The sequence below is a fragment of the Neofelis nebulosa genome, chromosome 9, assembly GCF_028018385.1.
Source record: "Neofelis nebulosa isolate mNeoNeb1 chromosome 9, mNeoNeb1.pri, whole genome shotgun sequence".
In the NCBI taxonomy this organism is placed as follows: domain Eukaryota; kingdom Metazoa; phylum Chordata; class Mammalia; order Carnivora; family Felidae; genus Neofelis; species Neofelis nebulosa.
In genome coordinates this window covers 105,767,298-105,794,879 of record NC_080790.1, presented here as the reverse complement: position 1 = coordinate 105,794,879, position 27,582 = coordinate 105,767,298, and the positions used below count along the sequence as shown (strand labels likewise).

General features: G+C 39.2%; 1 protein-coding gene and 1 long non-coding RNA gene across 4 annotated transcripts in view; one reads left to right on the top strand and one right to left on the bottom strand.

Moving 5' to 3' along the window:
• Nucleotides 1–2,431: 2,431 nt before the first annotated feature.
• ANKEF1 (ankyrin repeat and EF-hand domain containing 1) lies at nucleotides 2,432–27,178 on the top strand. 3 transcript variants are annotated; one of them, XM_058684883.1, is made up of 10 exons: nucleotides 2,432–2,736; nucleotides 8,060–8,449; nucleotides 13,688–13,887; nucleotides 14,625–14,774; nucleotides 15,836–15,959; nucleotides 19,657–20,479; nucleotides 22,250–22,476; nucleotides 23,851–24,014; nucleotides 25,893–26,027; nucleotides 26,872–27,178. In XM_058684883.1, exons 2-10 carry the CDS (start codon nucleotides 8,104–8,106, stop codon nucleotides 27,028–27,030), a joined length of 2,328 nt encoding a protein of 775 aa, XP_058540866.1. In that variant the 5' UTR covers nucleotides 2,432–2,736; nucleotides 8,060–8,103; the 3' UTR covers nucleotides 27,031–27,178. The 3 variants fall into 3 exon arrangements, with proteins under 3 accessions (XP_058540866.1, XP_058540869.1, XP_058540867.1); XM_058684886.1 differs by lacking the exon at nucleotides 8,060–8,449 and having other exon boundaries at nucleotides 2,435–2,736; XM_058684884.1 differs by lacking the exons at nucleotides 2,432–2,736; nucleotides 8,060–8,449 and having other exon boundaries at nucleotides 13,790–13,901.
• LOC131485420 (uncharacterized) overlaps nucleotides 10,171–27,582 on the bottom strand; it is a 165,714-nt gene continuing 148,302 nt past the window's right edge. The window contains exon 4 of the long non-coding RNA XR_009248836.1: nucleotides 10,171–10,285. This is a non-coding gene — a long non-coding RNA (uncharacterized LOC131485420). The remainder of the gene's footprint in view (nucleotides 10,286–27,582) is intronic.

The following is a 27,582-nucleotide window of genomic DNA, read 5'->3' as shown; positions in this document are numbered from 1 at the left end:
TTTTATGAAACTCAGGGAGTACCCATTCAGGGGAAAAGAATGTCACAGAAACCATGTTCGAACAGTGAGTAGTCAGACTGGTTAACTCCAAGATTTCATTCAACCAACAAATGTCTACCCTACGGCTATTCAAAATATTTGCACCAATAGTTCTGATAGTCTAGCATAGTTAACACTGATTCTATTAAAATATCTAAGAGAGTTATATGGTTAAGTATGTGAGGGTGAACAGTGTAGCTTGCCAATAAAGTTACACTCAAATATTTCCAAAAAATCAAGCTCTCAGACTAACAATCATTAATTAGAGCATGCAAAAAAATCATGAAATACCAATTTACATCCACTAGATTGGCAAAGAGTTTAGCATGTCAAAGCCAAGTTTTGGCTAAGACACACACTGCTGACGGGAGTCTAAATTGCTACACATACTTGGAAAACAAGTCTCCTGATGTTATAAATAACCTATGATCCAGAAACTTCACTCCTAGGCATATACCCTAGAAACACTCGAACTTATGTATCTAAAGACATACAAACATGATCACAGCTGCATTCCTTATAATACCAAATACAGACATCTCAAATGTCCATCAATAGTAGAGTTGATTTAAAAGTGGTATGGAATGGTAACACAATTGAATAGTATACAGCTATTAAGATAAAAGAGCTATAATTAAACAAAACAAAGGTATACTTCAAAGTTAGGATTCTCCTGGGGCACCTGGGTGGCTCAGTCGGTTAAGCATGGGACTCTTGGTTTCAGTTCAAGTCATGATCTCACGGTTCATAAGATCGAGCCTGCATCAGGCCTCCTCTGAGATTGGAGTCTGCTTGAGAGCTCTGTCTCTCCCTTTCCCTCTGCCCCTCTCCCCTCATTGTGTGCTCTCTCTCTAAAATAAAAAAATAAATAAATAAACTTAAAAAAATAAGATTTTGGAAGGAAAAAATGTCTAAACAATACATACCATGCTACTCAATTTTTATAAATCCTCAAAATGTGCAATACTAAATGCACATTTTTTAAGGGAAGCATTCATATGAAGCAACATATTTTTGAAAGGCAAGGGGCTGATAAACACAAATTTCAGAATAGCAGTCACCTATGGGGACAAGAACCAGAGAGTGCAGTTTGGGGAAGAAATATACAAGGAGTCCAGCTGTAGAAGCAAACTTGTTCAGCTTTATTTCTCCAAACTTTCCATGTTATATAGTATATTCCTTTGTGTTCATGAAATAGTCCTTAATCATATTTTCAAACAGAGTCTCTGTGTAAAAAACAAATTGGGGTGGGGGAACTATTGCTGTTAATCAGAAGCTATTACATCCTATTTTTATTAAAAAAAATTTTTTTTACACTTATTTATTTTTTTTTTTTTAAAATTTTTTTTTTTCCAACGTTTTTTATTTTTATTTTTGGGACAGAGAGAGACAGAGCATGAACGGGGGAGGGGCAGAGAGAGAGGGAGACACAGAATCGGAAACAGGCTCCAGGCTCCGAGCCATCGGCCCAGAGCCCGACGCGGGGCTCGAACTCACAGACCGCGAGATCGTGACCTGGCTGAAGTCGGACGCTTAACCGACTGCGCCACCCAGGCGCCCCTACACTTATTTATTTTTGAGAAACAAAGTGAGACAAAGCGTGAGTGGGGGAGAGGCAGAGAGAGAAGGAGACACAGAATCTGAAGCAGGCTCCAGGCTCTGAGCAAGTGGTCAGCACAGAGCCTGATGCGGGGCTCAACCCACAAACCACGAGATCATGACCTGAGCGGAAGTCGAATGCTCCACCGACTGGGCCACCCAGGCACCCCTGTTACATACTATTTTTAAAAGCATACATGTTTTGCATTCACATAAAAAAGCTGTCAGAATTTGCCTGCAAAAAAAGTGTGTTTGGGGGGCTGGGATGTTAGCGCGCACCCCCAGGCCCTGAAATAACTGATCTCCTTGTTATACTTGCTATCATTTGTGTATAAATATTTTTAAGCCTATATACATCCTGGATCATGCAAAGAAAAATTCTGGGAAGATTCACCAGAATCAACAGCAGTTGTCTCTGACAGGTTACTTTTTTTCATTTTATATTATATTTTTCATTTAAGTTTATGTATAAAATTATTTTATTCTATATTTTAATTGGTTGGTTGATCTTACTATAGGAGCTTTACGTTTCGAATACAATGCTTTTCAGGATGAGGGCAGGGGAGTGGGAGAAGAGGATGAAAGAAGGGAGAAGGACAGCTGCAGTCCTGGCCTTGGGCGCAAGGTCTCTGCCATCCGTGGCGCTGGGCTTGCAGAGCCCTCCTCCAGTATCCCGGAGCGGCCGGCCACCAGGCGGGACCAGGCCATCTGGTGGTGCGGGGCGGGGCTCGGAGCCCCGCCCCGCCGCGCACCAGTGCGGTTGCCTTGGCAGCGAGGCGGGGCGTGGCCGAAGCTCACAATCAGCCAAGTCACCGCTGCTCCCACCCCGCCCCCTGCGCTCTCACCTGGCGGCGCTTTCGCCCCCGGCGGACCCGGGGCCCATGGACACACACGTCCGCTCCCTGCTGCCCCGCGCGCCGGCTCGCCTGCTCTGCCCAAGGAGACACCATTCACGGCTGGGCGCCCACGCCGGGCTCTGGGAGCCCGAGGTCGCGGCTGGGGCCCGCGCCAGGCGGCAGAGAACGAGGGCCTGGGCCGCCGGGCGCCCCAGCAGACAGAGGCGCAACCGCCGCTCCTGATAACCCCCACGACTAAGAGGTGAGCTTGGCACCTTGCTCCCTGCCACCTGGCCTTTACCTTGAAGTTACTTCTTAACCCCTCTCCCCTACCGCATTTTTCTGAGACTTAAAACTGAAAGGGACCGTAAAGAACCCTGCAAATGTACACTGTGGCTCTGGGGGAGTTGAAACCCACGGACATTTGATTTATTCATAGTGAGCCTGCTTTGAGGGACTTTGCTAAGTACTTTACTAGAATTGTCTCATTTCCTCTTCATATGGACCATCGAGTGGGTACTGTCATCCCCATTTCACAGATAAAGAGACTGAGGCACAAACCAGGTAGATAATATGTCCAGGTTTTTGCAACCAGTTTATGTAAATAATGTTGCAGAGAAGGGGGGGGGGGGAATCACAAACAACAAAAACAGATTTCCCCACCTGCAATCCCACACTCTTTCCACTATGTGGAAATTCCCAGTGTGTTTCCCTCCACTCCTCTTTTTAGCAAACCACCCTTGTGTCATAGACTCCTTGGAGAAGTTGATGAGTTCTGTGGATCTCTCCTCCACAGGGGAAAAATGTACCTGTACACACACACACACACACACACACACACACACACACACATACACTGCAGATTGTCATATAATTTTAGAGGGCTTAGACACAAACATGGACCTCAGGTGAAGAAACCCTGTTCTATTCCACTATCTCTTGAGATTGTCCATATAGATGATCAGATAGGGGTATGCCAGGGTGGCTCAGCCGTCATACAGAGGTAAAGTGTACATGTTGGGGTGTGTGTATACATGATGACTCCCCTGAAGATCAGAGATGCTTTCACAATTTTGAAGAACTCAGAACTAGAGGGCAGGACTTCTGTTATTTCCTTCAGTGGGGTGAGGCTCTTGTTCAGTCTTGGCAGTAGGTTGTGAAGGACAGAGAAGGGGAACTGCTCTCTCCCCAGCACTTTGGGGCTTTGGCTGGAAGAGTACAAGCTGTAGAACTGGCCCGTGGGCTGTGGAATTCATCACTGTAGCTTGACTGGGCATGCTTCATGCTGCTAATTCTTTGTTAGGGGTGGGTGCCTCAGAGAAAGCATTGAAGTCTCTGATTAGGATGTCTCTGTTCACACAAATGAGGTGGCATAGATTCAGGATAGTCAAGGAGCTAAATAGGAAGCACTGTATCCTATTCCTGTGTACGTTGTGCCTACGTGTGCAGTATGCCACTGCACCTAACTAGGATATGGCTGACTAATAAATCATAAGCAGCTGCTAAAGTAAATATCACCAAGGCATGGAGCAAAGGCCAAGTGGGTGACTTGTGGGGCAGCTCAGGACTTACTGGGAGCCTATTTACACACATGGTTCTAAGCAGCTGCATTATCTGGTCTCCTAGTCGACCACATGTTATAAACAGATTAGAAGGGAAGAGGGGCTACAGCAAACAGGACATTGAAGCCACAAGCTGTGTGATGACTGATGTCCCAGTGGCAGAGGAGGAAGCACAAAGAAAAAACAGCAGGCAGAAGAATGGGGAGAAAAGGCAGCAGCATGCCTTTGACAGCAATGCTCACCCTTCTCCCTGACACTCTTTCCTCCTTTCCTTCACCCAGTCTCCCAGGAGCCTGCAGCCACTGAAAACCCCACAGTTGCCCGTAGACCAGGCTTAGATCTCTCTCTCTCTTGAATTGTGTTCCATATTGCTACGTAGATTCTGACTCAGCATGCCAAAGCATAACTGTCTACACTCTTTGACCAATCTGACTGCGTCCTGCACTCCCCATCTCAGACACAGGTAGCCAGTTGCTCAAACTAGAAACCTGGGCATTCTCTTTGGTTTCTTCCACTCCTCAATCTTAAAACTTTCAGTCATCATTTATGGAGCAACCATTACTTGAATGCCCCACATAAGTCAGGTTCTGGGTGATGGAGAAATAAAGGTCATTATAATATAAAACTTCTGTTCCATGAAGGCTCTATACTACTGGGGAAGTCACACAGTATATAAATTGAATATATCTATATCTACAGATCTATAGAAATATAATATACAGAAGTGCTTGATTTCATTATGAAGAAAGGAAAGAGATGAAGTGACATGGTGGCTGCTGTCTGAATGGTGAGAAGTGCCAAACAACGGAAATTCTGAGCTAAGAATACTCCAGGCCGAAGGAACAAGAGGTTCCAGAGGCAGGAATGCACTTTTGTTCTATAAGCAGAAAGGTGGTCAGTGTGGCTGGAGGTCATCTTATCAAGGGAGGTTGGAGTAAAGTAAGATCACAGAGGCAGAGAAAATGTTCTTAAAAGATCGACAGGAAGGGTTTAGATTTATTCTGATTACAATGAAAATCTGTTGAACTGCTTTTAAAAAATAGTTTCGAGGGAAGTTTCTGGCATGGGAACTTTCTGGAACTTTCTGGTAATGTTCTATATCCTGATAGGAGTTTGGGTTACATAGATGTATGCAATTGTCAAAACTTATAGAACGGAACACTTAATTACTGGACATTTCATATTCAAAAGACAAAAAGGAAAAAAAGAACTGTAAACAAATATTGAACTCCAGTTAAGGGTATTGCCTGCTGGAATATGTGTGCAGTTTACTTTGAAATGGATCAAAAAATAGATGGCTGAGTAGACAGAGGGATGGATAGATAAGTGAAAGCGAGTAAAGCATTAATTGTAGGATCTGTGATGGATATATGGGTATTCAACTTTTCTTTATATTAAAAATAATTAGGGGCCCCTGGGTGGCTCAGTCCGTTAAGCATCAGACTTCGGCTCAGGTCATGATCTCACGGTCCTTGAGTTCGAGCCCCGCGTCGGGCTCTGTGCTGACAGCTCGGAGCCTGGAGCCTGCTTCAGATTCTGTGTCTCCCTCTCTCTGACCCTCCCCCGTTCATGCTCTGTCTCTCTCTGTCTCAAAAATAAATAAAGATTAAAAAAAATTATACTAAAATGTTGGGGGTGGAGGCTTGTCTAATCTACATTTAACAAAGCTTTTTCTGGGTACTGAATAAAGAATGGCTCTGCAGGGCTGCTGAGGAAGCAGTGAGACAGATTAGAAGCTGTGACAAGGGTTTGGCCTAGGATAGCACCACTGGTAATTGATGTGAGGATATATTCTGGAGGTAGAGTTATGGGGTTTGCTGGTGGATTTAAAGAGTAGGGGACCTGTGAGGAAAGAAAGAAGAATAACTTTGAGTATTTTCATCTGAGTAGACAGATGGATGGTGACGCCATTACTGGAAGTGGGGAGAACTGGAGAAAGGGTGATATCAAGTGTTCGGCTTTGGATGTTTTATATTTTATATGCCTATTAGAGTTCCTTGTGAGAATGAAGAGTCAACAGATAGATACATCACTTTGGAGCTCTGGGGAGAGTCAGAGAGTGAATATTCAGAAACCTCAAATTGGCATGAAAGTCATGAGACAGGATGAGACCATCAGGGCAATGTGTGAGAATAGACAAGAGTCCTGAGGGCGGAGCCCTGGTCACCCCAACAGGCTTCTGGCAGAAGATGGGAGCCAGCAAAGGAGAATGAAGAGTGGGTGGTGAGGTAGGACAAGAACAGGCAATGGAGATGTTATGGTTGCCTAGAGAGACATAGTTAAAGAGGAGCAAGCGTTCAAAAGTGCAACTCATTTGGGGCGCCTGGGTGGCGCAGTCGGTTAAGCGTCCGACTTCAGCCAGGTCACGATCTCGCGGTCCGTGAGTTCGAGCCCCGCGTCAGGCTCTGGGCTGATGGCTCGGAGCCTGGAGCCTGTTTCCGATTCTGTGTCTCCCTCTCTCTGTGCCCCTCCCCCGTTCATGCTCTGTCTCTCTCTGTCCCAAAAATAAATAAAAAACGTTGAAAAAAAAAATTAAAAAAAATAAAAAAAATAAAAAAAAAAAAAACAAAAGTGCAACTCATTGCCAGAGGGAATATAGGTGAGGGAGCAGGTTTGTGGGAGAAAAGATGATACAGTTTCCGATTCTGTAGTAAGATGAAATCTGTTCAATTGCAAAGGACAGAAACTCAGCTAACAAAATTAGCTTATACAAAATTAAGGGGGGTGGGGGTGGGGGTGGGGAGAGGATATTTACTTCTGCAACCCTGAGCTAGTGCTGCATTAACTAACATGCTGCATGGATTAAAGTGGTGGGTGAATTCTGGCACAACTGAGTCCCAACCTCTGCCCTAAGTCTCAGTCTCTGTAACACACACTCTCCCTGACTGCCAACATGGTTCCTGCAACTGCAGCACCCCACCCTACTGCTTAACAGCATCAGCACACAGTAGTCTGTCCATATAGTTCTGGCAGAAGGGTCCCTTAGGATGCTGACTGGCTGATGTCCTTCCTGAGCATGTGCTCACACACAGACTAAGCCTTGGTCTTTGACTCATTGCTATCATAGGGGATGGAAGGGGCAGATCCATACAAAATGCTGGGGGTCAAAGGTTGCTTGACCTTATCTGATACATTTTTAAAAGATGTTTCTGAGGACTGACCAGAGAAAGGAACCTAGGGGATCTGTTGTAGAAGCAGTGAGACAAATTAGAAGTCTGTGGCAATGACTTGGCCTAGGATAGCAGTACTATATGATCTGGAATGGATTTCCAATATGATAATGGGTTTTTTTTCCCAGAAAAAGTGAGGAAAGAAAAGCAAGCTGGGTCTACCTAGCCTGACTCAACTGAAAATATTGTTTTTCCATAAATAAAAGGAGATAACATTTCATGTTAGAATGCTCATTACAATGTAACAGTGGGATTATTTATGAAAATTGCAGTTCTCTCTCAACTGTTCACCTACCTCATTCCCATGTAAGATGACACAGTAATCACGTTTGGTATCTCACAGAATCCAGTAGATTCCTCCTTATGATAAGCACCTCAAAATTCTACATGTTCTTTTTTTTTAACACTTGTTAACTGCTAAAACCTGTGTGGTCTCTGTTGAGGGGCATGCTGGTAACAGAGCCATGTAGTGGGAAAATGAAACCTTACCTTGGCACGTTTGTTAGCCTTACTTTCTTTGTGGCTAAAATGGGGAGGCTGTGTCAAGGAAGGAAGATTAAATGAGACAAGAAATTAAATTAACAAGAAAGCTTCACAGCAAGGCTGATATTAATTAGAATGAAAGATTTGTTTTGAAATATTTTAACTTTATGCTAACTGTATGTCCTATGTTTTTATGTGTAATTTATACTCTCATGAGGTCAGTTGCCATAAACTATGGTAATATCATTTCGTAAGAAACAGCCTCTCTTCTCAGAAGGAAGGTATAAAATATTACTATCTAATCAAAATACAGATGACAAAATTAACTTTGAGTTTTGTTATGTTTCTGTTTTTGTTTTTGCTGCTATAGTTTTGTTTTGGTCCAGAAAAGCATCTTCAAGAAGGTGGTCGAGTATGGCTTTAGCAGATAAGAGACTTGAGAACTTGCAGATCTACAAAGTTCTTCAGTGTGTTCGGAACAAAGACATGAAGCAGATAGAGAAGTTGATCAGGCTTGGATACCCTGAACTAATCAATTTCACAGAACCGGTCAATGGACACAGTGCTCTGCACTTAGCCTCAATTTCCAATGACATTGATATGGTCAGCTTTCTCCTTAGCCTTGGTGCTCATCCTGATGTGCAAGACAAGATGGGCTGTACTCCGACAATGAGGGCTGCAGAACTGGGTCATGAATTGTCCATGGAAATATTAGCCAAGGCAAAGGCTGACATGAGTATAGTTGATAATGAAGGAAAAGGTAAAAATCCCAGCATTCTGCCCAACAGATGCAATCTACTTTGTAGCCAGAAATCAATAAATAGTGCATTTTTGCTTTCCAACTGTAGAAGTGAAAGACTCATGGGTTTAAGTGAAGAGCCAGGTTCTCACTCTTGTATCTAAGGACACTGTCTCCCCATAATTTGAAAACAGTATGGGTAGATCTTAGGGAGACAAGATCTGAGAGATTTCTCATTTAAAAAGAAAGTTAGAGTTAGATTAATCTATGTTTGGTGGCTTTCCTAAATGTGGAGAATTTTTACATATATTGTCATTACCATAGTCATAATCATCGATTATAAGATAAAAATCTTGTTTAAGACAAAAGAGGATGGAGAGCATTCTTATTCCTTTTGATACTTTAGAACATCAAATAATGTTCTTTTGGGCTCCAAAAGGACTTTGGCACCTCTCAACAGCAGTCTGGTGTAGAAAGGGGGTTATAGTTGGGAACTGGAAGGACTAAGGTGGATGCCGGCATAAACTCCAATGTTCTAGGGTCAATTTAATTGTATTTGGAAAAAGAACTTAAAACTTGAGACATGTCATTTCCTTTATTGTTTAGGTGAGATAGCCCCCACTTCTCTACTCTGTTCTCCCTAATCACATCTCAAGACCATGTTTGGGAGCTTCTGGCCCAAATAACTCAAAGTTCCAGAAGGACTTGACACAGCCTTGTGAAAATCACCAAGAAAATTACCACCAGGCTTAATATAAATTGGTAGATTTAATCAGTTGTCCCAAGGAGTTGCTTCAAGTACAAAGCCATTAACGTCAGTCCCACACTGGAGAAATAAATCCCATTTTTAATGTTAATATTTTCTGACAGGAACAAAATCCGCTTTTGTAATTCTCTCCAGACTTGGTATTTGATAAGTGACTTGCTTAAAACAATAAGAGAGGACAAAGAAAAGGAACAATCATTTAATTACTTAATAGTACCACATAACGAAATGAACTTCGGATGCATTCAGGGGTCAAATGCATTTTAAAATGTTAAATCCTGAATAAAAAAAGCCTCTTAAAACTCTGTAGAATATCATATCCCAAAGTGTTCCATGGACCACTGAATTGCTGAGATGTTGATAAGGGTTACAAGCAAAATTGGTTCCACTGTCAAATTCATTAGAGAACCATTGGATAAAACAAATTGAGACATGTTGATTTCACATTTGTCAGACTTGATACAGGGATATTTTCCATATTTCTTTGACCCTTGAAATAGTTTTTCCTTATGGCATCTTATATACCTGGAGTTTTGTGGAATGTACTTTGGGGAAACACTGTAATGGAGAACAGTTTACCTTCCAGAGTTTGAAACAAATGTTTTTTTCAAAGGTCGAGACATTTTATATCATAAAAATCTAAAATTGCAAAATTAAAACTGAACAAGTAAAATTAGAAACAGGGTTAAGTGAATACTTGTAGCAAATGCAATAGCCATATGGCTACTATCTAAGCTCATTCAAATTAATACTAAACTTGTCAAGGTTTTGGAAGATGAATGCATGAGAAAATAATCTGACAAATCACATAGGAAGAATTAAAGATAGAAAACAAAACTTGGGACCAGTACAAATCTTGTTGCACACATAACCTTGTTAGTACAGCCCCCTAGAGACTTGATTCTGTGTAACCCATGGTAGGCTTACTGCACTGAGTGAATGCCCTGTCTTCACCAGTTCAACACATCTAGCTCACCTTGCACATCCCTTAGTTGTCCTCTCACTTGTCAAACTGTTTTGCTTCTTGCATAGTCCTGGTCATTAACATCCTATTTTCCAGGGATTGATGTATGCCTCACTGGACATTGTTCCTAAAAGATAAGCAAACATTTAAGTGGTTAAAATACTTACTGGATCTTTAGAAGGATGTGGGACATACTCTAGGCTAAACTGTACTTTGAATAATTTTGCAGAATATGGAAAAGGTAAATCTCTAAGCCAAAACTCTTTCCTATGTCCTTGGGGATTAATTAGTGTCTGTCTATTCTGGAGAATGGAAGACTGTCTTCCCTTTAAGGGTTAAGCTAGACTAGTTCCTTAGAGCCCCCATTCCATTGGTTCTCCCATTTATAGGAATGCATACCCAGTCCTACATGCAGTATGCAAATTTGACTGTCCACCATTTTTTTTCCCTTTATTTCCACTTCAGTTTTAGAATTGGATTCATGTTCTTTGTGGCTTAAAGAGTCAGCCCAGATAGACTTTGACTGGGAGTTACACATGCCATCATTATAAAATATCTATTTCATAAGTGCCTTAGGGCCTTTTGTAATGAATTCAGCCTCTGATATTTCTAGATCACATTGCTGTTTATTGTTGTTTTGGTCCACTCTTGCCTCATATGACTTGTTGTATCTTTGATTTTCTATTTTCAACCATGTCCTTGACCATCTTTCTGTTTTAACTGTTCTGAGTAACCCTATTTTAGATGTGTCTGTTTACATGAAATATATTTAGATTTTGATTTTATATAAATTGTGATCTTTATTTAATGGTAGAATTTACCCAATTTATATTTATCTGGATGCCCCAAAGGTTTGGTCTCAGAACTGTCATTTATTTTATATTATGAAGTTATATTTAATATAAAATATATAAATAAATATGTATAAATGTATTTTCCTATATGGTCCCCATATATTCTTTTTCTTGTGTGTATTATATTTTCTAAGGTTAATGGTCTGTTTTTAGTTCTTTTTTTTTTTTTGGTTGTTGGAATGGTAGTTTTATCTATTTTTATAACTTACTGATTTAAAAAAAAATTTTTAATGTTTATTTATTTTTGAGAGCAAGAGAGAGAGAGAGAGACAGAGCATGAGTGGGGAAGGGGCAGAGAAACAGGGAGACACAGAATCTGAAGCAAGCAAGCTCCAGGCTCTGAGCTGTCAGCACAGAGCCTGATGTGGGGCTCAAACCCGTGAACCACAAGATCATGACCTGATCCAAAGTCGGATGCTTAACCGACTGAGCCACCCAGGCGCCCCTATTATTTACTGATTTTTTTTTTTTAATTTTTTTTTTTCAACTTTTTTTTTTTTTATTTACTTTTGGGACAGAGAGAGACAGAGCATGAACGGGGGAGGGGCAGAGAGAGAGGGAGACACAGAATCGGAAACAGGCTCCAGGCTCCGAGCCATCAGCCCAGAGCCTGACGCGGGGCTCGAACTCACAGACCGCGAGATCGTGACCTGGCTGAAGTCGGACGCTTAACCGACTACGCCACCCAGGCGCCCCTGATTTTTTTAAATTGAGGTATATTTGACATAAACATTATATTAGTTTCAGGTGTACACATAATTTGATGTTTGTATGGATTGCAAAATGATCACCACAGTAAATCTAGTTAACATCTGTCTTTTTTCTTGGGAAGAGAACTGATTTTTTTTTGTTTTCGGTTTTTTTTTCTTTTTAATTACTTATTTTGAGAGAGACAGAGAGCACAAGTGGCGGAGGGCCAGAGAGAGAATCTAAAGCAGGCTCTGCACTGTCAGCACAGAGCCCAATATGAACCTCAAACTTGTGAAGCCGAAACCCACAGTTGGATGCTTGTTTTTGGTTGTTTTAATGGCAAACTTGATAGCTTTACATATACTTAAAACTTTGTTTATTAAAGTACCACTTTACATGGTATTCATTAATATTTTGCTATGAAAGAAGAGATTAGTACAATAACTTTTTGCATCCTTAAACTTACATGTCCATTGCTTTTATATGTGAACAACAGTTTGATAGGTACAAAACTCCTTACTTTCTTTCTCAGGTGATATTGTAGAGATAATTCAGTTATTTTCTAGCATGGACTATTACGTAGCAAAATCTCAAGGCCAGACTGACTTTTGCTTCTTATAGATAGGATCTGAACTGTTTCCCAGATGCTCACAGGACACCTTCTCTACCTAGCTTTACATACGCATGCCTAATTGATTTTTCTTAATCCATTTTTCCTGAGACCCAAGTATGCTTTTTTAACCTTGAAATTCAGGTTTTCACTTCAAGAAAGTTTTTTTCTATTGTATCTCCATTTTTTTATGTTCCACTTGGTGTTTTATTATTGAACACCAATTACATACATGTTCACTCTCCTTTGCCTCTAGACCATTTCAACTCTTCCATCATCTGTGACATTCTCCTTAGTTCTTTTGTATTTTTCCTTCACATCCTGGATGATGGTTTTGCTTTCCTTTTTCCTGCTTCCAATTTGACTTCCCTTTCTTTGGTGGTTTTAGTTTCCTCTACCATTTCTTTCCTAACTTCAGCTGGCTTAATTTCATCTTTTCCTTCTATTTATCTTCTATTGTCCTAGCAGCCCTTCTTTTAAAGGTCTTGGCCTATCTTTGTACTTTTATTTTAGAAGAAAAAAGTTATATTTAGCTTCTTTGCTATCATAGAAATAGGTCAGTCAATAATTTTCACATGGTATAGTTTTCCTAGTATGTAGTTTTTGCCTAGCTTTTACTATCAGGTTTCTTTCTTTCAGTATCTTACACCCCCTCCCCCCAATAGGTCACATGCTAGTTTTTTATTTGCTTATTGTTCCTCTTTGAATGAAGCCTGTTTAGAATAAGGTCATTACAAAGTCAGTTTGGAGCCTGACTGTTGTTTGCCTAGATTACAATACCCCTGATCTGTAGTACATTTTTGACATGAATTATATTGAGGACCTATATGTCATAAGTTCTGGGTTGGGGGATTTAGCATTTTTCTTTATTCATTGGAACAAAACGATTTGCCAAAATGGTAGAGCCCCTTGTCATGTACTTTGTCTTCTCAGTGCTGCTATACTGACCGCTACACATGGCTGGTCTGCACATTTTATCATCCAGTACCACCTCCTTTGTCACTCTGCAGTTTCAGAGGGGACACAGCAACCCACCAACCAGCACCCACAGTCCTGCATGTGGGGTATAGGCTGCAAGAACCCATGGTTGACAAGGGCTCACATATCAGCACTCTGATTCTTCCCCTGAACCAGGTCCAATCGCATTTGGTCGTAACTGTTTTCTGATTCTATCAAAGGTTGACTTTCTTCTTTTGTTTCTCGGTCTTGGTATTTCAGTTGGTTACAGAAAGAAAAAGCAAGGCAACTATGCCTTTGCTCCACCACCTTCAGCTAGCCAATCATGGATTTCAAAATTGTTATCTTTTCCTTGCTATCTGGTTCAAATATATGGAGACTTAATTAAATACTCTCTGGGGATTCTATTTTTCTACAGGTGTTTTGTTTTACTGCATTTTGCCTACTAAGCGGCATTATCGCTGTGCATTGATTGCCCTGGACCATGGTGCAGATGTCAACAACTCTTCCTGTGAAGGAAAGCCAATATTCCTTAGAGCGTGTGAAGAAGCACATGATGTTAAAGATACGTGCCTGATCTTTTTGGAAAAAGGAGCCAATCCAAATGCTATCAACTCAGTATGACTATTCCTGTGATTCCTTTTTTTTAAAATTATAGACGCTCAGTAGTGTAATTTTCACATTTAATTATGGTAAAATTATCCTGTTAGCTTATAGACTATTCATTTCTATTCACAGTGTTTTAAGATGATAGATTTTCATTATCTTTATATTGCCATGATTCCACAGTCTATTTCCTAATTACGTTTGGAAAATTCGTATTTATTATGCATAATAGTAAAAGATCATTAGAGAAAAATAGAAAAGATACCACTGATGCCTAATAAAAATGTATCTTTTTGGAAAGAAAATATGTAGTCCTGCTGTTTCCCGTATCTATCTTGCCCCCTTTCCTTGTTTGGCCAATTTTATTGAGTTTTCTTATTGTTTAATAGTCATTTCCAGATGATAAAAAAATCAATTTTTTTCCTCATTAGAAAACACCTATAACCTAATTTTAGCATATACTTTACCCTCTTTCCCCCCCTTTTGCTCTACTTTGTTTACAAAAAAATGCATTTTATACCCTGATTTCTCACAGGGACATCTGGTGTGACCTTGACTCTGATATTCAAATGCTTCTACATGGACCAGCTGGCTTCATTTTTCCTATTTGTTACATGAAACCAAAAAAAATACAGAGAACTAAACATGTCAGTGTGAATCTAAGGCCAAATGGATTTAGACCATATTTATACGAAATAAGTGATTTAAGATAACAAGCATAACCGGCATTTGATCTGTTTCTCATCCAGTCCACAGGTCGAACGGCTTTAATGGAAGCGTCAAGAGAAGGAGTGCTAGAGCTAGTCCGAGGGATATTGGAAAGAGGAGGTGAAGTGAATGCCTTTGACAATGAGAGACATCATGCTGCACATTTTGCTGCCAAAGGAGGCTTTTTTGATGTAATAATCTGCCCTTTGCTTTAAAATCTGTTGCTCACACCTTTTCACAAATTGTTTTAATATCATGTAGGTTACACTAAGAATGTTTTCGAAGTTACCGTCTTGATTTCCCTAGATAATTCTAAAATTATATTTCAGATCAAATGTTTTTTTAAAAACTTTCTAGCCCTTCAGTTTTATCTGCTTGCTAAGTTTATTCATTAATAATGAATGTTTTTTCTGTATTCTTAAGTATGACAAATAAACAAATAAAATAAATAATGTTTTTCTGTATTCTTAACTATGACAAATTAAAAGTTTTGCCAATCAGGACTTTTTTATTTTATGCCTCCATTACATATCAGAATCTTCAAAATATGGCTTGACCAAACTGTGGGAGAACAATGCCAACAAACTCTTATCTCCCTGAGTTTTTGTGTGCATCTAATGACTCACCTAAATTTTAAACTCTTAAGTATCCTGGTTATCTGGACATACCAGTAAAGGATATCTCATAGGTACAATGACACTGCAGAAACGAAATAGGAACCAATGCTATCCTATTTTTTTTTTTAATTCTGAATTACGTCTAAACTTTCTTTACTCAATTTTCTGAGTTTTTACAGAGCTATCTTTGTTTCTGTCATTGAGTCTTGTCCCCACAATAAAAATATACATCACAATAGAAGTCACATTTGGTAAAGACTTTGCTTCCCTGATAATGTTTTCTATGGGCTGATGCTTTCTAGAATTACTAGAATTCACCAAGATAGCATGCCCTAGATGAGTATCGAATTTTCTAAACTCTTGGTCAAAGCTATTTGATAGAATTGTCAGCAATGGTGAAAAAGTTGTATATCTGTGACGTATAATACAATAGACACATGTGGATTTGAGCATTTGAAATACGGCTAGTGAAACTAAGGAACTGGATTTTTTTTAATGGTTTTCTATTTAATTCGATTTAATTTTAAATAGCCACATGTAGCATAAGTAACTATTAGATAACAAGTTGGGGTGTCAGTCTTCATGCAATAAATGTATGTTCCTATTCCTCTACTATATCACTGTTTATTTTGCAGATATTGAAGCTGCTTTTTGCTTACAAGGGAGACATGGGGCTGATTGCATTGAATGGGAACACACCACTTCATTATGCTGCCATGGGTGGTTTTGCAGATTGCTGCAAATATATAGCTCAGCGAGGTAAAAGTGTCTAGCAATTTTATGTTTAAAGCAGTTATGATTTACCCATGTTGCAGATGAGCAGACAGTTTGGGCCTGCCACTTGTCAGTTGCGTATCTTTATCAATAACCCATCCACAGTTATATATGTAGAAAGAAAATTGAAAATTTTTTCTTACTCTACCTTCTGTGAAATCATGAATCAGGTCTTAAAGTGATTAAAACTCATTTTCTGAAATGTTTTTAGGTTGTCATTAAAAATCTAAAGAGGATTGTTCATATGTCGGCTAATTATTAAAATGCTTATAGTTTTTAAAGTCCTTTTAAAAATGTCCACCAATCTGAAGGACGAACACTGAAAAACTATGTCTTTTAGTCTGCATTCTTAATTATTTCATTAAAAAATTGTTCCATTGTGTCAAGGATAACTTTCCTAAATCATTTGAAATTATAGGGGAAATATTTTAGGGAGAAAGATAAAATGAAAATTTTCATGGAATATTTGAAATTTATTTTTGGTTTACCTTTAGCTTCTAGGTACCTATTAATTTAGGAATATAAACTATGCATGTATAGCTTAATGTAGTCCTTAAAATGGGAATATTAGCCAATTAAGTTTAAAGATCTGGATCCATTTGGTGTCAATTACATGCTAACTTAAAGTACATTAAAAGTTTTTAACTTTGTGAAAAGTGGAACTGCATTCTGCTGAACGTTGTAGTAATGGGTTTGGTTTTTTGCTTTTTTTTTCCCCCAGTTTGAGTAATAGGCAAAAACTTAAAGCCCTATGACTCTAGAATACAGTAGAGAAAGTACTTTTGCTTTTCTGTCCTCTACACAGAGAATCTCAGGAGTCCCTGAGACATAGAGATCCTAAATTGTAACCACTAACATAGATAAACTAATGTGCTTGCGTAACTAATAGTGCAATAACGAATTCATGTTTACTTTTTATGAACTTATACAAACTCATACTCTTCCCCCCCATCATCCCCCAATAAACACTTTTAACAAATAAAGAAAGGAACGTGTATCAAATGCAACTTTTGCCCCAAAAATGGTCTCATCAGTCTTGTTTGCACATTTGTCACTATTAGCAGTTTATTCTGACATTTCATTTTTTTTCTTTTTCAAATGTCTATGTATTTTGAGAGAGTGTGTGCACATACACATAGGGAAGGGCAGAGTGAGAGGAAGAGAGAGAATCCCAAGCAGGCTCCACTCTGTCAACACAGAGCCCAGTGCAAGGCTCAACTTCACAAACCATGAGATCATGAGCTGAGCCGAAATCAAGAGTTGGACACTTAACCAACTGAGTCATCCAGGCGCTCCTGATATTGCATTTTTAACATAATTTATTTCTAAAAACAAAAGAGCTGCCCAGATTAAGACAATTCTTCAACTTTAACATGTTAACTGCTTTCTTATTAGGATAAACATCACCAGGCACATTCTCTATCATCTATATACTCCTGGGAGAAAGTCACAGAAAGCAAATTGAGAAGCACATTTGGCTGGAGCGTAGGCCACGCCAAAGGCCTTGCCCAATGACACAGAAAGGTTTCATCTTCCTGGCAGAATCATGAGACTAGGCCATGTTTTCTTCTTTTTTAAGATTTATTTTTTTTTTGAGAAAGAGAGCACAAGTGGGGAAGGGGCAGAGAGAGAAGGGGACAGAGGATCCGAAGCAGTCTCTGCACTGACAGGCTTGACAGCAGTGAGCCCGATGTAGGGCTCGAACATACAAGCCATGAAATCACGACCTGGGCCAAAGTCGGATGCTCAACCGACTGAGCCACCCAGGTGCCCCTAAACCATGTTTCTAAAACAAGTGGCTGAAAGCATTCTAAGTTCTCTTGCATGTTTGGAGGTACAACCACTTCACTAGATCCTATGTGGGTGACCTAATTCCATAGTATAAGTGTTACCAACTACATGTTCACCTTTTGAATCTTCGATCTAAGGCAATCAGAGCAACAACAAACCATGCATTAACAATTAAATGCTCTTTTCTGAGTTAACTCCCTGGGTTTAGTGTCTTCTATACTTAAATGTGAAGCCTGGACTGTTTCCCACATTAAACCATCTTCTTCCTGTTGCTAGAGCAATTTACAAGTCCCGGTAAGCAGTGTGTCATATCCAAGGGCAGAAGCAGGGAGCTGGGAACAGTTCTAGGGAAGCACCCCAGGAGAGCTCTCTTTCTCATGGGCCTTTGGCTTGTCAGCCCACACTAGCTGTAAGTTGAATACCTTCGACCACAGATCATAAGTCACAAAGGGAATGAATGGATCTGTATTTACTAATTATAAGGGAGGAGATAAAAAGTCCCAAGGCCAAAGGAGAAAAAAACGCCTTCAGATCTTTAAGCTGGGATGTTGGAAACTTTTATCCACATAAAGGTTTCTAACTAGGAGGAAACTGGGAGCATAAGAAGGCAAGATCAAACAGCTTTAAGATCCTTTGATCCTTAGGGGTGAATATAGAAGCAGTGGCTTGGGAGATGGTAGATAAACCCCTCAACACCTTGAAGAAGCAAAAAAGCTAAATAAAAACAGCATTCTTGAAGTTGCTATGGAATTATACTGTCGAGACCAGCCTCAGGCCCCCTTTTCGATAAGTCACTGCTTAATATAGAAATTTTAGAATCCTTATTCTCATAATACTCTTTTTGAGTTTTTCTATCACTACTAAAATTATCAGTCTTAGTATAAAATGTTCAGTTTGACAATACCAAAGGAAGTATCAATCTTCAAAAGCACTGGTGACTAATTTTCTTTTTGACAAGGAATACAACTATGAAGTATTGGCAGGGCATGCTTTATTTCTGCACGCAGCCACCTGTACATTTTCATTGCTAGACATACTGATTGGGGAGCAATCTTCTTTGATTATGTGATGTTGGCAAAGCAACAGGAGAGGCTTCTTCTGGATGCAAAACACTAGAAAGAGCTTCTTCATTGTCTGACTTATTTATATACATAACGGATTTTTAATGTCTCAAGACACTTACTATAGACAGCACAACCTTCCTAGTGGCACTAAGCCGACTCTCCAATGTACCCGGAGAAGTTTATTTATTTGGGGAATACCTACGTGTAATGTTGGTGTCATCATTTTAAGGAAGGGACCAAGAAGGAAAATGAATTTCAGTGTCTGATTAGCACAAATGTAATACTGGAAGTCTTTCAGATTCGATGAACAAATTGGTTTTTCCTGGGTTAGGTTGTTCACATGACCTTATCACAAAACAGCAGATCAATAGAAATTAAATGGATTCCGTGGGGAATACAGTTTAAGATCGTACACAGGTTTGCAGTCATAACCATTCAAAAAGAAGCAGGTGCATCATTCTGAGTTCCTAATGGCCCAGTAAGCTATCTGAACCCAGCTTCTTTCTATATTCAAGTATTACCCTCACTCTTTTCTTTTTTTAGTAGCAGGTCTGCTTAGCAAGTATGCCAAAATGATATTTGTTTCATATATCTATAGGGATCAATGTCCTAATTCTTTAGGGGCAGAGAATATAAATTGGAAACATATTTCAGAATTCACCAAAGTGAAGCTCACAGAAAAAAAAAATCACAGTTTAATTTGGTAATTATAGGGGATAAACTTTTGACTAATAGATCAAAATTAAGAAAAGGGTTTGATGAATGTCATTCACAGAGCCATGCAGATGCCTGGGCAATATTCATAATAATGATGCTTCATGTTCTAGGATGTGACCTGAAATGGAAGAACTTAGATCATAAAACACCCAGAGCTGTGGCCAAAGAAGGCGGTTTCAAAGCAGCAAACAAAGAAATACGGCGGGCAGAGAGAACTGCTAATAAACTGGCACGGCCAGGAGCCAAAAATCCGAATCCACTCTGGGCCCTTAGACTACATGACTGGTCGCTAGAACATGAGACTTTCCTTCGGGAAGCCTTTTCATTTGTGGACAGAGGTGATGGGACAGTCAGCAAGGAGGACTTCGTGTTGACATTGGAGGAGAGGCAAGATTTTGTGACCTCGGAACAGCTGGCTATGGTAGCTCAATATCATGAAAAATTACGGGGAGGTGGGGTCAATATTAATGATTTCTTTAAAGGAACCAGATACTTAAGCAAGTCTTATGTCTTGGGATCATATGGGCCCAAGAAAAAGAAGAAAGGGATGGCCAAAAAGGTAAAGAAAGGCAAGTTTGTTTTACCCCTCCCAATCTGCATCATCCCTGACCATGTATTTCCCCAATGGAGTGATGGCGGGCCACCCTATTACATGATTGAAACCTACAAGAATATAACTGATTGCAATCGGTTTAACCGAGACCATCCACCAGAACATCCCATTCAGGATGACTCCGCTTGGTACATTGATGATCCAGGGAAGGTATTTTCAAATATTAATTTCGTCACCAAGGCAGGAGACCTGGCTTCTCTGAAAAAGGCATTTGAATCAGGAATACCTGTGGATATGAAGGATAATTATTACAAAACACCACTAATGACTGCATGTGCCAGTGGAAACATGGATGCTGTCAAGTTTCTTCTTGAAAAAGGGTGGGTTTTCTTTCTTGAGTGAGGTTTAAATTTCATGGGTCTTTATATTCAACTCCAGAATTTTAGGGCAAAGAAAGAGCTTCATTTCTGAAATCTAGATTAGAGGTAGACCTTGCATGGGAAAGTTGGCTAATGGGAACCTGGGAATGTGTGTATGCACAGATAGCTTGCCAATAAAAACTACGCACAAAGTTGCTTTACTAGAGAGCTTTACCTACTAGGTCACTTTTAATTTTATTTTAAATTACCAAGATAATTTTTAAAATGTATTTATTGTTGAGAGAGAGAGAATGCACTTGCCTGTGAGTGGGGGGAGGGGCCGAAAGAGATGGAGAGAGAGAATCCCAAGCAGGCTCTGCACTGTCAGCACAGAGCCGGTTGAGGGGCTCAAACTCACAAACCTAGATCATGACCTGAGCAGAGATGACCTGAGCAGAAATAAGAGTCAGGCACTTAAACTGACTCAGCCACCCAGGTGCCCCAAGAATTTTATTGTAGGAGAAACATAACATGATCTACCCTCTTAACAAATTATAAGTGTATAATACAATATTAACTATAATCACACTATTGTATGGTAGATCTCTAGAACTTATTCATTTTACATGTTGCTTTTTAATCTGTCTCTTGTGTATATGTTGGGGGGGGGTTGGTCCTAACAAATTTAAACAAGTGGTACAATGGCCATGATGACATGTCCCTTCTCTCCTCCAGAACCTCCTTGGTTCATTTGTAAATATCTTTAAAATATCAAAGCATCACATTTTTATTTAACTTTGTAATCTAAAGCAACTTCTCAGGTTTAATTCCTTCTTGTACCATAGCTGAATAGCCTGGGGTAAGTTTCTTAACTTTTTTGTGCCTCCATATCCTCATTTTTATAATGGGGCTCTAATAGGACTCAGCTCACAGATTTTCAAGATCAAATCATTTAAAATATGTAAATCACTTATTAGCAAAGCAATTGCATATTTGATAAAAGTTGTTATTATTATTACTATAAGGGTGAAGGTCAAAGAAGTATTCAAATTTGTATATTATCTAGAGGGAGTATAAAGCAATTAATGAGAATTTGAACTTTTGGACAGTGAATTTTTTTTGAAATTTTTTTAATATTTATTTTTGAGAGAGAGAGAGAGAGAGAGAGACAACGTGAGCGGGGGAGGGGCAGAGAGAGAGGGAGACACAGAATCTGAAGTGGGCTCCAGACTCTGAGCTGTCAGCACAGAGCCCGATGCGGGGCTTGAACTCACAAACCGTGAGATCATGACCTGAGCCGAAGCCGTAAGCCTAACCGACTGAGCCACCCAGGCGCCCCAACAGTGAATTTTTTTTAAAAAGAACTGACATTTAAAATACTACACTTAGATGCTTAGAATTTTAATAATGAAGGTGCATTTAAAAATCTATAACACTCAGAGAAAGTAGACTCAAAGTGAAATAACATGACTTTTATATTTCCTATCAGTTTTTACCTTCATTGGATCCAGTTATATAATTTTCCCTAATTTTAACCTTTGCAAAATGTGTAACCCCTGGGATCTAAGTGCCTTTAAAAACTAAACAAAATGTGTATTTATGCAAAGAAAATTAAGACTGTCAGATAATGCAGAGCACAAGTCAAGAAAAATTATGGCACAGAGTTTAACTTTACTCAGAGCTTCCCTCGTTTATAGCTGGACAACTGTATGAAATCTGGCTTTGCACGTTCAGCCTCCAATGCTTGGAACAACCCATATATTTAGCTTGTGCATCTGTCTTATTTTATAGGGCTAACGTTAATGCAACAGATAATTTCCTGTGGACTCCGCTTCATTTTGCATGCCACACAGGCCAGCAAGATATTGTTGAGCTTCTTGTAAAATCTGGAGCTGTGATAGACGCAGTCTCCATCAACAACACCACTCCTTTAACTAGAGCTATTGAGAGCTGCAGACTGGATACTGTAAAATACCTACTTGATATCGGTGCTAAATTCCAACTGGAAAATAGAAAAGGTATGTGTTCATATCATAGATACAGTTACAGTCAGAAAAGGAGAATTTAGATTCCAAACCTCTTCTGATTCTATTCTTGTAGGACCACATTTCCCTGTGAGAGTTACTACTGCAAACGCAAACCTAAGTTGAATGTTACACAAGTTGGTTTTCTATGGAGTGCCTCTCAATCACTGGTGTGAAAGGATCAGTGCTTTATGTTTGCAATCTGTCATGGATGGATACTTTTGTAAAGTACAAGAAAAAGTGACTTCCTAGAAAATGAAATGAGAAAAAACATGAAATACAAGGGTTTTTGTAATCACTAGATTAAAATGACAGAAAATTCTTCTATCAAATCTATCTAAAAATTTCTAAATGCCCACTCTTTTTTTTTTTATGTTTATTCATTTTTGAGAGTGTTGTGCTGACAGAGAGAGAGCCTGATGTGGGGCTTGAACTCACGAACCATGAGATGATGACCTGAGCTGAAGTTGGGCACTTAACTGACTGAGCCACCCAGGCACCCCTCTAATTACCCACTCTTAATTTCTGTGGTTATTTCACTATAGTCTTATAAGCATTAGTTTGTGGGCTTGCACCAATGTTCAGAGTTTTCACACTGTTACAACTGTCAATTCCTAGTAAATGACATAGTTTAAAGACTATAGAATGTGGATTCTTTCCAAAGCTGAACAAATTCCTGAATTTGAGGTTCTCTCTAGGACATAAATGGGAGGCCTAGCTTATATCACACCTGAAGAATAAATAAAAATTTGAATAACTATTTGACCTTATTGCTTGGAGGTATCATTTTCTTATAGTGGAGGCTGTTGCTTCCTTTTGATCTGAGAGAGCATTAATATTTCTGGCTGCTTCAGGCTTCCTCTGAGTCACTGGTAGTATTGTTTTAGGTCTGCCTGAGGATATTACAGGTGTCATAATACCCAGCCATGTGCACAGCACACTGTGACACCAGCTTCCTCAGGCCTTTTTGAATATACCTCCTTATATCATGGAAAGGGAGAATAATGTAAAATTATCACACAAAAGGAAATGTACGCAATGTGGGAAGAGAACCATCAATCAAATATTCACATGTAAATATCCTGCCAGTATTTCCTATCAACTTTTTAAGAAACACGCTTAAAAAAAACAAAAACAAAACCAAAAACAAGAAAAGGTTGTGTTGCCAGTAAATGGCACTTTAAATTACGAGATCTTAGAGCTGGGTCCACCTTAGAGAATATCTGATCTAGCTTTGTGACCCTACATATAACCATTTGCTTTACTAATCACCTTTACTACTGTATGCTAAGGGCTGATGTGCTGAGGTTTTCTACCTGGCTTATTATCAATCTGTTTATTGTTATTCTGAATTTATGTCTTGAACAGGGCACACTGCCATGGATATCGCAAAGGCGTATGCTGACTATAGAATAATTAGTTTGATTCAAGAAAAGCTGGATAGCTTGCCAAAACCAGCAGAAAATCAAAAATTGAAAGGCAAGCCACCTCCTAAAATGAAGACTGAAGGCCCTGAAATTAAGAAAGAGGAGGTAAGAAAAGCAATGGACTACCCATTAGTAACTAGAACCTGTTAAAAACTTGTTGGGGGTTAGGGCAGTGTCATTATGTACATGTGGTTATACAGCATGGGCAAAATAATATACAACCCATATTGTCATCACTATTATGCAGTACTTTTAAAGAAATAGCTAGCAAAGAAATTCCTAGTATGGAAAAGTCTAAAAAGTGCTCATTGCAAATAAAATCCATGTAAAAACCAAGATGGTTCAGCCAAACACAATTAGAATGTTGAAAAAAGAATTGGCATTGGATATGTATATATTTGGTTCTGAGTTATACAGATTTGATGAGACACCCTAGACAGGGAAGTAGGGTGAGAAGAATGAAGCAAAGCATGTTTTTCCTTCATTATGGTATCATAATTTTTCATTACACATCTTACCTTCCTTCTAAGGAATTTTATTTTTTTAATGGTTGTTTTTGAGAGAGAGAGAGAGCGAGTACAGGGGAGGGAGAGAGACAGGGAGACAGATAATCTCAAGCAGTCTCTGTGCTGTCAGCACAGAACCCAATGTGGGGCTCAAACTTATGAACCATGAGATCATGACTTAAGCTGAAATCAAGAGTCAGACGCTTAACTGACTGAGCCACCCAGGCACCCCCTAAGGGATTCTAATGACTACCAATGAACCCTGGGATATGGGGCCACTTGTGACTTGGATATCCTGCAGAATGACTCTAGAAGTTTTAAAAGTGTCAAGTGACTGTTCCCGGTAATCTGGAGTGATGTGGGTGCCTCTAAACTACCAGCAGAAGTTTAAGGTTTTTGCCCATAGAGATTACTGAGAGATCAAGACTTTGTCATTAGCAGCGAAGCCCAAGTGCATTTCTTTTTTCTTTTTGTATGAAGTTTATTGTCAAATTGGTTTCCATACAACACCCAGTGCTCATCCCAACAGGTGCCCTCCTCAATACACCTCACCCATCCTCCCCTCCCTCACCCCCCATAAAACCCTCAGTTTGTTCTCAGTTTTTAAGAGTCTCTTATATTTTGGCTCCCTCCCTCTCTAACTTTTTTTTTCCCTTCCCCTCCTGCATGGTCTGCTGTTAAGTTTCTCAGGATCCACATAAGAGTGAAAACATATGGTATCCGTCTTTCTCTGTATGACTTATTTCACTCAGCATAACACTCTCCAGTTCCATCCACATTGCTACAAAAGGCCATATTTCATTCTTTCTCATTGCCACATAGTATTCCATTGTGTATATAAACCACAATGTCTTTATCCATTCATCAGTTGAAGTGCATTTCTAAGTAGGCTAGAAGCTTCTTTTAGGGAAGCAGGAGGAATCCCTGGTGATCCTTGGCAAACATAGGTCAGGGATGAAATTCAAAAAGAAAAAGCTCTAATATTGGAATTGGAAATTGGAAAGGGTTGGAGAAATGTAAGGTGGTAGGAAGTGGAGAGGGTGAAGGGATTATAACAAACATCGAGGACAATCAACAGTAAGAAGTAATAAACATGGAGGGGACGAGAGTAAGAATGGCCAGAGGTGAAGGATGATCAATCAGCTAAGCTTCTACTACATACATCATTATCATTTTAGTAGGATAATTTAATTTTTCTAGTTAATCAGTGACCATAGATAAATAATGGGTATCTTGAAGACTTAAATGCTCTGTTACCAATACTACTAATAAAGTAGAGTTAAACAAAGCAAACTAGTTATCTTACCCCATCCAAAGTTATAATATTCTATTTCATTTCAAATTATAATTTATATAGTAACATTTTTATTTTTACTTGGCTTTAGAGCAAGATACAGAACAACAAATAATATAAAAAAAAGTGTAATATAGGTTTTTGCAATTGATAGGGTTGGTTTTTCTTTTGTCTCATTTCCAGGAACCACTTTCATCAGTTTATGTACCAGCCATATCAGAGGAAAAGACAGTCCATAAGGATAATGTGGTTTATCTCAATTCATTGATTACCAGTGGTTATACCAAGAAAGTGGATATTACATTTATTCCACGGAGGGTAAGTACTTTGGAAAGATCTTCATAACATGCTGTAAACTCATATCATTTTCTAAATACATTTCATGCAGAGCACCCAAGCAAATGGCCAAAGATTATCTTTCACAGTTATGATATGAAGGTATCCTTTTGCCAATTCCTGCTGCTTCAACTCAGTAAGTTCACCTTCTTTAGCTTCCAATATCTGGTTTCCTCTATTACTATTTCTATATTAATATTTTAGTTGTCCTTGAAAACCTAAAGTATTCTTTGGTCAATGCCATTCCCTGTCCCCATTTGGTCACAAGTTCAACAGACACATTTTCTTGGTACTTCTCAAACCCCAGTACTCTTATTACCATCTCACTTGGGAGTTTCATACTAAGCAACACTGGATTTATTCAGTAGCTTCCTAGATATCCACAATTAAAGAGGTGGAGACATCTTTGGAGAACAAGAGTGGTCTTGCCAATCCCCATCAAGCCATGCTGAATAAGAGACCACCAGCCCCCTCTGCCTTCTACTATGAAAATAATTTTCTTATGACTTCCCCATAAGACATAAAGGTAACAAACCCAAATGATCTTCTAATTCCATCTCTTCCTTGTTTTGACATCCCAAAAATGAACAGCAGAGGATCATCAGAGGTAACTGAAAAGCATTTCAGGTGTCCAAACAGTCACCATCAGAATTAGCGATGCCCATGTAACTCCTCTTCCTCATGTAAGAGGAACACATAAGCTAAAATAGATTTAGAAGTAAATTTGATAGTTTTAAGTTAATCATACTGGACACTGTGTGGATACTGACATATTTGGCTGGCTTTCGTATTCATGCCTGCTCTGGATACGGTTGTTTGTTTTAAGATCTGGAGTCCTGAAGCCACAACAGCAGAGCTGATCAGGAAAAGGGAGCTGCGGCGGGAGAGGTTCACTTATGAGGTAGACTTTGAGGACTTCATGATGCCCTTTCAGAAGAACATCACAGAGAAAGCTCAAGCCTTGGAAGCTGCCTTCAAGACCTAGATCATAGCAGTTGCTTCTTGGGGTCAACATTTCAAGGCCCAGGGTGAAAGTCGGTATTTCCATCAAAGTCAAAGCAATCCACAAATTAAGAATTTGTAACCAAATAATTGTTTTTGCTATAACAGCTATAAATATTCAGAGCTATCTAGAGAAGGTGTATTTTATTTTGCAATGAATTACATGTCTTTCTGGATAAACCCCTTAATCTTCTTTAAGGATGTAGTAGAATAAATGGCATTTTGGTTATAAATATAACATTATTGTCAAAAAATTTACAAAATGTACACCCATTATGTTTGCTAAATATATAATTCCAGTGGAAATTGATGAAAATAATTTAATAGTATGGAAGAGAAGTAGTTCTAACCTGTTAAGGAAGGAGTTTGTTTCCTACACACCATCGTACGTGGTATATATTAGATACCTGGGTCAAATAAGCTTTGGCACTTATAGCAGACACTGTCAGCACTCCATCCCTTTCTCCTTGATTGAAGCAGGCCTAATATTCAGAGTAGAGTAGGGCCCAAATACACGAGAACAAGAGCCTCCAAG